The 15388-nt window shown below is 38.2% G+C and overlaps 1 protein-coding gene across 1 annotated transcript in view; it reads left to right on the top strand.

Annotated features, from left to right (window-relative positions):
• LOC126229562 (drebrin-like protein) overlaps positions 1 to 15388 on the top strand; it is a 219728-nt gene that overhangs the window by 78757 nt on the left and 125583 nt on the right. Inside the window, exons 4-5 of the mRNA XM_049942330.1 lie at positions 7395 to 7607; positions 7894 to 8058. Of these exons, the coding sequence (XP_049798287.1) occupies positions 7395 to 7607; positions 7894 to 8058 (378 nt within the window). The remainder of the gene's footprint in view (positions 1 to 7394; positions 7608 to 7893; positions 8059 to 15388) is intronic.

Genomic DNA, 15388 nt, shown 5'->3' with positions numbered 1-15388 from the left:
AAGCATCTGAGACTTATGGTGATACATGAGTCTTCAATACTTGGGAAAATTACACTTTTACAAAATATGCTTGTTAAATTACTGAGAGAACAGAACTTGAAGAAAATGTGTATTACAGAGATTGTGTGAGAAAGTGAAAGACTATTGTGACAAAAAGTGTCCTTCCATAGTAGAAATGAAGGACAAATGATTGAAGGAAAAAAGATGAGCCACTCTTCAGCCATGGAAATGCTGGACATGTTCAATTAAGTAAATTTAGTGTATACTTTGATTAAAATCTTGAAGATTAAATTGAGGCAGTAGCTTTCTGTATGAAGGCAGTCATTCATGTTACTTTTAACTTTCCTTTATGAAGATCTACAGATGCAAATATATACATCAAAGTGACACAAACATTACTTCATAAAACCAGTACTTCTACTAAAGGTGAGATAAAGAGTTTGGTACGTGCATGTACATGTGTGTGACGCAAGGCACTATAAGATGTGTGACAGAGGGTACATGGTGCAGCAGAATCATTCCTTTCTCCCCCTTTTCCAGTTCTATTTACAGGCAGTGCACAGTAAGAAAGATTGTCAATACTGTCATGCATATACACAGATTTCTCTAATTTTGCCTCATGGGCATGTGAAATGATGTGAATTACAGGAACTAACACACTATCTGATCAAAACTCACAAGACACACTACGTAATTGCGAAAGTGATTCCTAGATATCATGGGAGAAAGACTTGCCAGTAAAATTAGATGAAAATGTGCTTAATTCATTAGATAAGAAATTGCAGGCAACTGGTATATTTTGTGATCTGTCAAAGGCATTTGACTGTGTAAATCACAATATCCTTTTAAGTAAATTAGAATATTATAGTGTAACAGGAAATGCTGCAAAATGGTTCAAATCTTATATCTCTGGCAGGAAACAAAGGGTTTTATTAGGAAAGAGACATATATCAAGCAGCATCCAACTGGGAACTAATTACATGTGGGGTCCCACAAGGTTCCATTTCATGGCCCTTCCTTTTTCTTGTGTATATCAATGACCTTTCATCAGTAACATTACCAGATGCCAAGTTTGTTTTGTTTGCCGATGATACAAACAGTGCAATAAATAGCAAATCAAGTGTAGTCTTAGAAAGATCAGCTAATAAAATATTTGTGGGCATTAATCACTGGTTCCTAGCCAATTCCTTGTCACTAAACTTTGAAAAAACACACTACATGCAGTTCAGAACTTGTAAGGGGTGTCCCACGAGTATATACCCAACATACGATGACAAGCAGATAGATGAAGTGGACAGTGTTAAATTCTTGGGATTACAGCTTGATAATAAATTCAACTGGGAAAAGCACACCACAGAACTGCTGAAGCGTCTTAACAAATCTCTATTTGCAATGTGAATTGTGTCAGACATAGGGGATATAAAAATGAAGATGCTGGCATACTATGCTTACTTTCATTCCATAATGTCATATGGGATTATTTTTTGGGGTAATTCATCAAGCCAAGCTAAAGTTTTCTGGGCACAAAAATGTGCAGTGAGAGTTATATGTGGTGTGAACTCAAGAACATCCTGCAGAAGCCTGTTTAGGAAACTAGGGATATTAACTACTGCTTCCCAATATATCTATTCTTTAATGAAATTTGTCAGTAAAAATATATCACTTTTTCAAACCAACAGCTCAATTCATGGAATCAATACTAGAAATAAGAATAATCTTCACAAGGATTTAAAGTCACTTAGTCTTGTACAAAAAGGTGTGCATTATTCAGGAACACACATTTTCAATAACTAGCCAGCAGCCATAAAAAGCTTAACAACCAATGAAATTCAGTTTAAGAGAAGCTTAAAGGATTTATTGGTGGCCAACTACTTCTACTCCATTGATGAATTTCTCAATAGAACCAACTGATTTTTGTGTGTGTGTGTGTGTGTGTGTGTGTGTGTGTGTGTGTGTGTGTGTGTAAGTACAATCTAACTTCTGCACCATTTCAGTGCAGTAATGTGTTCATTGTAAATAAGTATTATAGTAGTTGTATTACACGTTTATTACCTTATAAATAAATTTAAAAAAACTTTTTTTATTTTAAATTCAGTGCGTTAGTATTTGTAAAATGATTCTTTCATATAGTGTTCATTAAAAAATGACGATCATTCCACTTGGGACCTGTGGAATGGTACATTAGCTTTTTGTTTGAGCTGTAAATATTTGTCATGTATTGTTGTTTTTCTGACATGTTCTACATCCTGGAGGACCTCCTCACTATGGATCAATTGGAATGAAAGTAAATCTAATCTAATCTAATCTAAAAAAGGAGGCTGGAAATATTGTGTTGTCAGTAGAGAAGCAGTAACAGCAGAATGGGTCCAATTGGAGAGTTAAGTAACTTCCAACCTGGACTAGTCATTGGATGTTACCTGACTAACAAATCCATGAGGACATTTCAACCCTTCTAAAATTGCACAGGTAGACTGTTGGTGATGTGAGTGTGAAGTGAAAATGCGAAGGAACAAGCACAGCTAAACCAAGACCAGGCAGACCTCATGTACTGATGGACGGGGATGCTCGAGCACTGTGGAGAGTGATTGTAAAAAATCACATGAAATCACTGGAAGGACTTACTTATGAGTTGCCAAGTGCTACCAGCAGTCCAGCTAGCACTAGGACTCTGTGTAGGTAGTTAAAGATGATGGGTGGGGATGGGGGGATACAGTGGTTGAGCAGCTCCTCATAAGCTACATATTTCTGTAGTTAAGCCAAATGACACTCGAGGTGCTGTAAAGAGCGATACCATTGGTCAGTGGAAGACTGCAAATGAGTGTTTGGAGTGATGAATCACATTATACCCTGTGGCCATCCAATGGAAGGATTTGGGTGTGGCAGATGCTTGGAGAATGTTACCTGCCATCATGTGTAGTGTCATCACTGGAGTACAGAGGAAATGGCATTATGGAGTGGGCATGTGTTTCATGATTAGGATGTAATGACATTAGTGTGCTTAACAAAATACCAAATGCGGAAGGATATGAATAGACATTTTACAGCCTTGTGTACTGCATACAGTAGAGCAACGGTTTGATGACTTTGTATCACCTTGTCATAATGCAGCACCTGTGAGCCAGTAATTGTGTACAATAACATTCCTGAAATGGACTAGCCTGTTCAGAGTTCTGACCTGAACCCAATGGGATACCTCTGAGACGAGTTAGAACATTGAATTCGCTCTAGACCTCATTATCTGACCTCTCTACCTTCTCTGGTTTTGGTCGTTGAGGGAGAATGGGCTGCCATTCCTCCACAGACATTCAGGCACCTCATTGAAAGTGCCTGCAGCAGGATTCAAGCTGTAATGAAGAGGAATGGTGTATGCACCCCATATTAATGCCCACCAACAGGTGTCCGGATACTTTTTGGTCAGAAAATGTGTATTTCATGACTCATTTTGGAACAGGGTCTTTTTAATTTTTTGTAGTACCTCTCCACACTGCACAGTGACCATCATATAACATCTCACATTGGAGTGTGTTGAGGATTTTTGAGAGTATTTCACTCTGTGTAAAGGAACTGGTGGGCCTTTTGGATACTCCCTTCCAACACACATTTCCCTGAATCACACAGATGGGCATCCATCCAGCATATCCTGCATTGTCATCCTCCTCCTTGCCAAAACCTCTATTAATATGTTCTCACTGCCTCACCTTACCTTTTCCTTTCTCTCCTCTGTCCACTCCACAACTTCTCCATCAAAATCATGCACTGCCCTCTCCCACCACTCATCCTCCCCAACCCCCTACCCTCCCCATCATATGGGCACTTTCTTCCTCCCTCCCCCTCCCTCCCTCCCTCCTCCTCCCAGCTCCCATCCCTCTCTCATTCCCCTCCCCATCTCCCTGCCCTCTCGCCTCCGTCCTTCTTCACTTTCACCTTTATCTCCTTTTTTACTATTCCTTTCCCCTCCCATGTACCCTCTCCCTCTTCCTACACCTCTTTTTATTCTACTCTCAGTACTTTTTTCGCCTTGTTGTGTGGACGTGGAGTTATCTGTCCAAAGACCTACCCCCTTCCTGCTAGCGCGTCCTTCCCTACCCTTTCCCATCTCCATCAGCTCAGGCAGCTGCTTTCAGTAATCGAGTATCAATAATCAGTCATACCGTGGCACAGAAGTGTGTGTTTTGGTGTCTCCGTGTTTGTATGTGAATGTGTGTACTTCTGCTAGAAAAAGAGCAAATGCTTGAAAGCTAGTGTGGATGTTGTTTTTCTGTTACCTGTTCCTGTGTTGCACGCATTGGAATTATGTGGTGAGTGTTACATAAAAATCCCTAACTGACGTATATTTTCAATGCATTAATGTGATCAATTTAAATAAGTGTTGTAAACTGATTTTTCTGTTTGCTAACGCTTGCATACAATAGCCTAAGAATTATCTTATGCACCTCGTCAGTGTATTGAACATTTACATGTTTGGTAACATTTTTGTTATTACCTTTTACATGAAGATGTATTTGGGATTTTTTGACTTATTCCACACCCGTGAGTGGGCAATTTCACTAGGGGTTTGTGGTAGGTACATTAACATATCTTTTTTCTCTTTTTAAATATTTATTATGTATTCTTGTTTTCTGGCATGTTCCACAGCATCCTTGAGGATCTCCTAACTGTGGCTCTATAGTACAAGATGTACATCTGCACCCAGGTGAAAAAAGTTATGGGATATTGAGATGTACATATACGGATGGCAGTAGTATCACATATGCAAGGTATAAAAGCACAGTGCATTGGCGGAGCTGTCATTTGTACTCAGATGATTCATGTAAAAATGTGTCTGCCATGATTATGGCCACACACCAGGAATTAGGAGACTTTGAATGTGGAATGGTAGCTGGAGCTAGACACACAGGACATTCCATTTTGGAAATTGTTGGGGAATTTAATATTCAGAGATCCACTGTGTCAGGAGTGTGCTGAGACTATCAAATTTCAGACATTACATCTCACCATGGACAATGCAATGGCCAACGGCCTTCACTTAATGACTGACGACAGTGGCATTTGCATAGAACAGTCAGTGTTAGCACACAAGAAACACTGCATGAAATAACTGCAGAAATCTATGTGGGATATACGAGAGATGTGCCTGTTAGGATAGAGCATCAAAATTTGGTGGTGATGGTCTGTGGCAGCAGACTACTGATGAGAGTGCCTTCGCTAACAGCATGAATTCGCAGGCAGTGCCTCTCCTGGACTCATGATCATATCATTTGGACCCTAGACAACTGGAAAACTGTGGCCTGGGCAGATGAGTCCCAATTTCAGTTGGTAAGAGCTGATGGTAGGGTTCGAGTGTGGTGCAGAACCCATGAGCTGTAGACCCTAGTTGTCAACAAGGCACTGTGCAAGGCAGTGATGGCTCCATAATGGCGTGGGCTATGTTTACATGGAATTTACTGCGTCCCCTGTTCCAACTGAATCAATCACTGACTGCAAATGACTATGTTTGGTTACTTGGAGACCATTTGCAGCCATTCATAAATCTTAGGTACCCAAACAACTATGGAATTTTTATGGGTGACAATGCACCATGTTACTGGGCCGTTCTGGACACTTCGAGCAAATGATTTGGCCATCCAAATTGCTCGCAGTTATAGACAAAGACATATATCGAGGTCGGTTCATGCACAAAATCCTGCACCAGCAACACTTTCGCAGTTATAGACAGCTATAGAGGCAGCATGACTCATATTTTTGCAGGGAACTTACAGCGGCTTTTTGAGCCCATGCCACATCGAACTGCTACACTATGCCAGACAAATGGAGGTCCAACACAGTATTTTAGGAAGTATCCCATGGTTTCTGTCACCTCAGTGTAATGTAATCTAATTTAATCTTGGCTATAAGTCAACATTGTCAATTTGCGATTAGACGTCATTTAGAAATCTGGTAACACTGAAACTACCTGTTCACCTACAGGTATTATTATCAAGGCATCACATTATACCTCAATCCAAACTGATTATTTGAGAAAATCTTCTTTTTCATCAGGCTGACCATAACGTTCAAGTTTATAATATCTAGAATCATGCAGCAGGCATATGTTAGCAATAATGGTGCATAATTTTGTGTGTGTGTCGTCTCCCAGTTAAATATGTCTGTTTACTGCATGGGTAATTCTTAAGACACAAACTAGTGAAGGAGCTATTTCTGCAGTGTGTAGACTATGGAATCTAAAAGGAATTATATTAAAGTCTGGTGCTTTGTTTGCTTTGAGTAGTCCAATTTCTTCTCAAAATCTGGGGTGTTGGCACTGATCGTGACTTGTGCTTACACCACCTGAGATGAGTACCTTCCTTCACTCCTTCAGTCAGTGGTCAGAAGGTGCCAAGGATTGCCTCCAGACCTGGGCAAGAGGTTTCATTTCATGTTGATTATGTATAACACAACTTCTGGCAGGCTACATCCAGTGTTTCTGACAACTACCAGTAGAACCTCCTCGACATTGTGAATGGGATCACTTGGGGGGGGGGGGGGGGGAGGTTTCAGAGATTGTGAGGAGCCCAGGCAGTCAGTCAGTGGTTGATAGTTTGTGTTCTGGAGGCATCAGTGGCAGCTGCATCATTAGTATGATGTCGACTGACCCAGGCTGTGCGTCATTAAGTGACCCAGCTGATGATGGGCTGGCTCCAGCAGTTTAAATACCACTGTCTGGCACTGACCTATTCAGAAGAATCCATGTTTCTGTGTAGCACTGAAACATCTCAAACAGAGCCAGCTTTCTAGGTGCGGATGGTGTTACTCGGATGGAGATTATTGCAAAAGTGTCCCAAAACAAAGTGTTGCTGCAGCACCATATCTCCATCCACAGCTGCTGGCAGTGATGGCGGCCAGGTTACAGATTTGGGCTGTGGCAGAGTTTTGTGCCATTTCATTATCATGAAATAGGGGACAGGAAGTACCATGAATATGATACGTGAGTTGGGGTGGCAGTCATTAAAATAAAAACATTTTTCACTGCAACAGGATTTTTTTACAACATATTGATCACCAACTTTCTCCTCTGAATGCAAAATATTTTGTTGACTACAACCTACACACGGAGAAATAACCATCATAATAAAATAAGAGAACTCAAAACTCACATGGAAATATGTAGATATGTATTTTTCCCATGTGCTTTTCAAGAGTGGAACAGTCTGAAAGTGATTTTGTGAATCCTCTGCAAAACATTTAAGTGTGAATTGCAGAGTAATCAGATAGAAGTAGATGTAATAGTAGTACCCAGTACAGTGAATGAAAGAAAACAGTAAATATGTACAGTGAATGAAAGAAAACAGTAAATACGCAAAACAAACTTGTCTTAATTTCGCCATATACTTAGTATTTTTATTCAATTTCCTTAGCAGGGTGAAGGTGCACCATTGGGACGCAAGGGGACATGTGCCAACCATGTTCGTGATGTGGCTGCCTTTTTCAAGGGTGCTCACGTTACCATGAATGCACGAAATGAGGAAGAAGTGGATCCCCAACTCATAATTGAAAAAGTAGCCAAGTCCACAGGCTCAGCATATAGCTTTAAGGAAAGAGCCGACAACACAAATGATGCTGGACCTGTTGTGAGTAGATTTGTGTGTAATTGTTTGTACTTTAGTTCCTGCAAAAGAGAGAGTTTCATGGAATTGCTTCTTAGTGTATTATAATTATATAGATGTACTGAAGTGCTTTCAGTGTGCAGTAGTAATTGAGTTTTATAAAAGAGGTTAATCTTGCTATTGTAAGTGTCCTTAATTACCTCCTGATAAATGTTAATCACTGAATAGAAATACTAAAATTCATGATATAAGGCAGTGAATGAACCTTATAAATTATGCCTTAAAACAAATGTATGTGTTTGGCTTTCAGGGAACCACATACAAACGTGTTATCCCACGCCAAGAAATTGATGTTCATGAGCGCGACCAGTTTTGGGAACGTGAACAGAGGGAAGAACAGCAACGTCAAGCTGAGGAACGGAAACGTCGTGAGGAAGAGCGGCGGAAGCTGGAAGAAGAGAGGCATAAGAGGGAGGTAGGAGAAAAATCTGTGAATGGCACAGCTATTTTGCTTTCTAAATGGAATTTCTTGGCCTCCTCAATATTAGAACAAGAGAAAACATATAATCACAGTTATCATTAATTATTTTCATTTCAAGATGTATCATATAAGGACAATATATTTATATAGCATGTGTACTCGCATTCAGCAGTACACTACATTGTATATAACAGGAACTCAGACAGTGTTGCTTGGTACACACCTGTTGATAGCATTCATGGATTCATTTGCAAAAAGTAGTTACCATAGACTTCTGTTTGGGGTTTAGTTTCTCAAATGCAGTGACCATGCTTCGGCGTGATTTTGTGTGTGTGTGTGTGTGTGTGTGTGTGTGTGTGTGTGTGTGTGTGTGTTTTAGACTTCCGTGAAGGCACATTCTTAAAATTCAAGAGTTGCCCTACATAAGCTGCCCATGTTTCTTTTTTTGGGTACTGGATGATTTCAGTGTACTGATTACCAAACAGTCCTATCACAAATTATGCTGCTTATCTTTTAACTTTTTCAATATCTTCTGTCTGTTTCATGTGATATATTCATTCTTATCATAATTGGGTTTTGCTCAAAACTATTTATTTATAGCAAATCCTCAAGACAGGAAGAAATGTAAAATTCACCTGACCATCTCTATCCCCAGAGTCTCATAAATATAGATAGTGAAAGATATTTCTCAATGTGATGTTTCAGTAGAGGAATTGTAGTGTGGTTTTCATAACTAAATAAATTCCAAATTTCAACCTGTAACTCTTAACCATTATAGTACCAGTGCAGTCAATAAACTTCTACACTGATGACCAATAATTTTTAATGACTGTTGGAGAAAAAACAACTGATACTTGTTGCCTTCATCATGAGCCCATCCCAACCTGCAGTGCATGTCTGTTTTCTTTCTCAGTAATTTCCTGCTCGTGTTATTAAACTATAAATGAACTTAACCACCAACCACATCATTTGATTACATATACATGCTCAACAAGTGTGGAATAAAACACATGAAGCAGAGATGCTGAGTCGCAATTGGTACAACGAAAATAATGTCGGAAAGTGAGCTTTTGGCCAAGAAGGCCCTTGTCAAAAATAGACAACACACACTCATGCAAATGCAGCTCACGCACATATGACCACAGTCTGGCAGCTGAAACGAGACTGAAGACTGGCTTCGGCTGCCAGAGACTGTGGTCGTGTGTGTGTGTGAGCTGTGTGTGTGTGTGTGTGTGTGTGTGTGTGTGTGTGTGTGTGTGTGTGTGTGTGTGTGTGTGTGTGTGTTGTCTATTTTCAACAAAGTCCTTGTTGGCCAAGAGCTCACTTTCTGACAGTCTTTTTGTTGTGCCTATCTATGACTCAGCATCTCCACTATATGGTGAGTAGCAACTGTCCTTTTTGTAATACTGTTACAGCTCATCCTGGATTTTCCATTGTTTGATAAAACACATGAACCTACACTAAACATAATCTACTGTTTCCACATAAAAACTGATTCGTGATTTGATAACAGTGGGTTATATCATCTCTGGTCACTTGTATAATGTAATATTGAAGATAAAAAATGAAATTGGTAAACGTGACCTCTCAGCATAAAGAAATTATGATCATTGATGAATGACTTAAGTTTGAAACCTGAAAGCTGCAGTGTTAAACATAATGCATATGTGCTTAAGCAGTGCTCAGTGTCTCCTTTGTGCAGTCATTGCTTATCTTTATTCATCTCACAGTTCTTCATTCACACAGTATTTTTTTCCTAGTGATATTAACATGTTCAAGTGTATTTCAGTAATATGCTTGCTTGCATATCTCTTAGCCCAGTCCCATAGTAAATTTGTAGTTACCTCCCTCTCGTGAAATTTCTTCATCCCAACATCCCCCGATGCTATCAAGTGTGTAACACACCTACAAACATATTCTATGTGTTCAGTATATAGCGCAAAGGAATGGAACAGGTCAGAAGGGGTAATTTACAATTACATTAATGATTCATAAGAAAACTGTACAATTAGGGTATTGTGTCCTAAAACAGACACAGTTAAAATCTTAAAAGGCACCCAGTCTGATTATAGGAAAACCATACCTACCACATATATTCCTATTACATTCCAACAGTTAGTAAATGCACCAACAGTTATTAAAAATTACACAGGCCAATGAAAATATTTTTTTGAAAAACTTTTTTTACTTTGATAGCTGATCTTTATAGATTTTTATGAGCTGAATCCAAATCTAGCCTTATTTTTTTTGTATCACCCATAGTTTTCGAACAGTATGCTTTTTATTGTACAGTTTAAAAATCCTATGGTATACGGTAAACAGGGAAATTAATGAAATGCTTTGTTACAACATAAGCATGGTTTGTATTTACATTAAGCTTCTTAAAACAATGATATGTGTTAATAGAGGTTTCACTTGTCAGCTGGAATTGGTTTTATTTTCTTTCTCATTTTTCTTTGAAGCTTCTTGTGTAGCTTTTTGTACGATGAGACACTTGCTGAACTTCTCGGTGAAGTGATAAACAGTAGTCCCCCATCATGTTGGTGTTCCAGCGGCCTTGGTAGTGTTTTTCCATCACTTTAATGTCCTGGTGAAAATGCTCTTCTTGCTCCTCACTAACATTTCGCATATTGTCCGGGAAGTAATCAAGGTGACTGTTCAAAAAATGAACGTTCAGGTACATTAATCATCCTAAAGTTTTAAACTTCTTTAACATTGTAGCTATAATAGGAATGTATTCTGGGTCTTTTTCATGTTCTTAGAACTTCGTAACGACTTGCCTGAATGATACTCATGCTTCTTTCTCCTTTAAGGTCATTGTGGATTCAAAGTTAACATCAAACATCAATTTTCTAATGTCAGATCTGTAGGTCTGACAAAGATGCCTTCTTTTAGTTTAGCTTCTGAAAGGTGTGGAAACTTTTGGCAGAGATACCTAAAACGTAGTCCATCTTTAGGCAACACCTTTAGAAACTGTTTCATTAGGCCTAACTTTATATGTGGAGGTGGTAGGAGTACGTTTTTTGGATCTACGAGGTTTTTGCTTTGAATGTTCTTCTCGCCAGGTCTTAAAGACTCCCTCACAGGCCAGTTCTTTCTGCAGCAGTGTTGATTCCTAGCCCTACTGTCCCATTCACACAAGAAACATGGAAATTTGGTAAAGCCACCTTGCTGACCAGGGAGCATGCATGTTACTTTTAGATCGCCACATATAATCCAATAATGAGCAGGATAGCCTATTTTATTTAGCACTATTTCTAGATTTTCATAGCTTTCTTCTATGTACAGAGTGTCCAACAGTTATAGACGCATTGTAACCTTTAAAATAGTTTTGTATGAATCAGCAAACAGCCTCCAGTCCTCCTTTTTGCATTCAGTACCAAACTCATTCATCAGACCAGGAATGTGTGAGCAGTACACTAAATCACCTTCTTGTTGAAAGAACTTGGAAAATTACTGCTCTCTCTTTCTGTACATGTATATGCTGCTTCCAACTGTCAATAAGTTCTTTCCTTGTAATCGAGAGCTAAGCGACTCAGCTTTTTCTTTCATTAAGCCCAGATCCCTAACCAAATCGTTAAGCTTGGTCTGAGTAAACAATTTGGGCTCTAGACTTTCTGTATTACAATGGAATTCATCATCATCTGGTTCATCTAAATCACATTGTACATCAGAAAATATTTCTGTTGGAATAGAATTTAAGCCACCTGGTGGTTCAGGAATTGGCAAATCTTCACCATTCCCTACTGGTCAGATGGCGGACGGAAGGTTAGGGTAACTTATTACCTTCTTGTTTTTCTAATTATGACCAGTAATATGAACACTGCAAAAAGTAGCAATCATCGGAATTATTTCTTGGCTCTCTCCATATCATACAAACAGAAAATCTAAAGGCTTTTTTCTCCTTTTTTGACCATTTTCTCAGAACTTCAACATGCACACAACATACATTATGCGGCGCCCAAGATTTATCTTGATCACCAAGTTTAGATCCAAAGTATGATAGATAAACCTTTTCAAAAGTCTGTAATGTTTTTTTGGTGTTCTTTTTAATCACAAATTCACCACAAATATAACAAACTGTCAGCAGAGTTTTTACAACCACGATTAGACATTGTACTGAGCACATGTGCAGGAAATGGGATAGTGAGGTAAGCAAAACACCATCCCTAAACACAAAAATAGAATCGACCTTTTTTTGCCAGCAAATGTTTTTCAGCAGTGCTACCAATGTCATCTACATTCATTACGCCTCCTCTTAAAATTATTTTAACTATAAAAAAGCTGTTAAATTCTTTTAAAAAATCACTTAGTTTAATAAATTTAACTGTAAAATGTGAAGAAATGGTGGGTAATACAGTTTTTAAGTATCATATTTGGATTTCCCACCCTAAAAACATACGAATAAGGTATTTTCAGCAAAAAAGTTTTTCCGTCATTGGCCTGTGTAATTGGTCTTATGCAATGTTGTACCTATCTGCGACTCAGAACCTCAACTGTATGGTGAGTAGCAACTATCCTTTTCACAGTATTGTTACAAATATTCCTACTGTGATTTAGGCCTATGCTGCCATTGTTTATGAATGGTTAGTCATAACTTGTTTTGCCATTACAAATTTCTCTTTTCAGGAAAAAATTAATTTCGACAAACAGCATTTTTGGACTTAAAAATAAATGTGCAGACAGTTGTTACAAATACAGAATATTGTGCTCTGCGCGCTGGGTTATTCATTATTGTTAAATTTATTATATGGATATAGTTATTAAGCAATTAATATAATTCTTAAATAAGATATGCTCAGTTCCAGAATATGTTGTTGTTGATTACTAAAAGTGATATGCAAAATCTTCTTGATAATGCAGTTATATACACTGAATTATGTTTCTTGCTGTTGTTGGCAATAATGCAAGAGTTGTTGTGCTGCATTTCTTGCTATTGTTGATGTTAATGTGCCAGGTGGTATAGACTGTGCTAGGTTTTCATGTTACTGCTTGTGTGTCAGATTCTGGTGGTGGATGCACATGATCTTACTCAAATATTAACTGGGGAAAGAAAATTTGCAAGTATTCTTTTTCCCTGATCTCTCTTATAGCTATTTACTGGTTACATTCTGACATGTATAAGGTAGAATGAAATGTTTTGATATAGGCCTATAGTTTTCTTACATTTATTTGCAGCATCTCTTTGAAGAATGACGATAGCCTGGATGATGTCAACCCCTTCGAAGAGCCCACACTAGATGCTTATTGTAATGATTAATCCAGCAAATGTAGGTAGAGGAGATTAGATTTTGGCTAAATTAGGAGGAAAGGGGAATTCATACAGCTGCAGATATGTCTGCACCATACAAAAAGTACTGTAAAATGACCTAGAATTATATCTCTAGATTCTGTAGATGTGAACAAAATAGTTTTTAAATAAAATTAATAAGATGTTTTGCTTGTCAATAAGAGTGGTGTGATATGGAAATTGCAAATCCTTCATTTTTCTGGTGGTGTGGGAAATACAATGTCCCTATTTTTGTTCATTGGGGGGGTAAGATAGTGATTCTCTTTCATGTATCTATTAATTTTTTTTTTAATTTTAAGTATAATGGTAAATGGTTCCCATCCATTGTTGGTTACATTTATATTATTAGAAATTAAAAAATCAAAGAAATTTTTTTAGTTCACTCTGAGACATAGGTTTTGTGCTATAAGTATCTTAGAAACCACCTCAACAGGAAAACCCTAGTTCTGCTGTACATATATATCAGTTTTGGGGTTCTTGGGTTCTCTACCTCATTTTTAAGACCTCAACCTTTGCTCTTCAGTGTACATAAGGATATCCAATGTGTGTCATATTTTGATGCAGCTGTATCATATTTAAGATTGTTGTTGTTGTTGTTGTTGTTGTTGTTGTTGTTGTTGTGGTCTTCAGTCCTGAGACTGGTTTGATGCAGCTCTCCATGCTACTCTATCCTGTGCAATCTTCTTCATCTCCCAGTACCTACTGCAGCCTACATCCTTCTGAATCTGCTTAGTGTATTCATCTCTTGGTCTCCCTCTACGATTTTTACCCTCCACACTGCCCTCCAATGCTAAATTTGTGATCCCTTGATGCCTCACAACATGTCCTACCAACCGATCCCTCCTTCTAGTCAAGTTGTGCCACAAACTTCTCTTCTCCCCAATCCTATTCAATACCTCCTCATTAGTTACGTGATCTACCCACCTTATCTTCAGTATTCTTCTGTAGCACCACATTTCGAAAGCTTCTATTCTCTTCTTGTCCAAACTGGTTATCGTCCATGTTTCACTTCCATACATGGCTACACTCCATACAAATACTTTCAGAAACGACTTCCTGACACTTAAATCTATACTCGATGTTAACAAATTTCTCTTCTTCAGAAACGATTTCCTTGCCATTGCCAGTCTACATTTTATATCCTCTCTACTTCGACCATCATCAGTTATTTTAATCCCTAAATAGCAAAACTCCTTTACTACCTTAAGTGTCTCATTTCCTAATCTAATTCCCTCAGCATCATCCGATTTAATTTGACTACATTCCATTATCCTCGTTTTGCTTTTGTTGATGTTCATCTTATATCCTCCTTTCAAGACACTGTCCATTCCGTTCAACTGCTCTTCCAAGTCCTTTGCTGTCTCTGACAGAATTACAATGTCATCGGCAAACCTCAAAGTTTTTACTTCTTCTTCATAAATTTTAATACCTACTCCGAATTTTTCTTTTGTTTCCTTTACTGCTTGCTCAATATACAGATTGAATAACATCGGGGAGAGGCTACAACCCTGTCTCACTCCCTTCCCAACCACTGCTTCCCTTTCATGCCCCTCGACTCTTATAACTACCATCTGGTTTCTGTACAAATTGTAAATAGCCTTTCGCTCCCTGTATTTTACCCCTGCCACCTTCAGAATTTGAAAGAGAGTATTCCAGTTAACATTGTCAAAAGCTTTCTCTAAGTCTACAAATGCTAGAAACGTAGGTTTGCCTTTTCTTAATCTTTCTTTTAAGATTATCAATCCAAAAAATGATACAATGTTTTTATTGTCTTTTAGTCAACATATGTAACATTAAAAATCATATACAGTGTCTTTTAAAACAGCTTTTATTTCCTAACTTACATTTTTGTGTATGTGTACATGGTACTCTTCGCTTTTAAATAGCTTATATTTAGGTCACCTTACCCTACATTTCAAAGCACAGTACAAAAATTATCAGGAACAGTATAATTCATTTATCTAATAGAACCAAACAGCTATGTTAATCTACATCTTTATACAGTAGATACTGCAGAAGCCACCGTAAGGTGCT

The sequence above is a fragment of the Schistocerca nitens genome, unplaced genomic scaffold, assembly GCF_023898315.1.
Source record: "Schistocerca nitens isolate TAMUIC-IGC-003100 unplaced genomic scaffold, iqSchNite1.1 HiC_scaffold_375, whole genome shotgun sequence".
Lineage (NCBI taxonomy): Eukaryota > Metazoa > Arthropoda > Insecta > Orthoptera > Acrididae > Schistocerca > Schistocerca nitens.
This window is presented reverse-complemented; position numbering and strand designations above follow the sequence as displayed.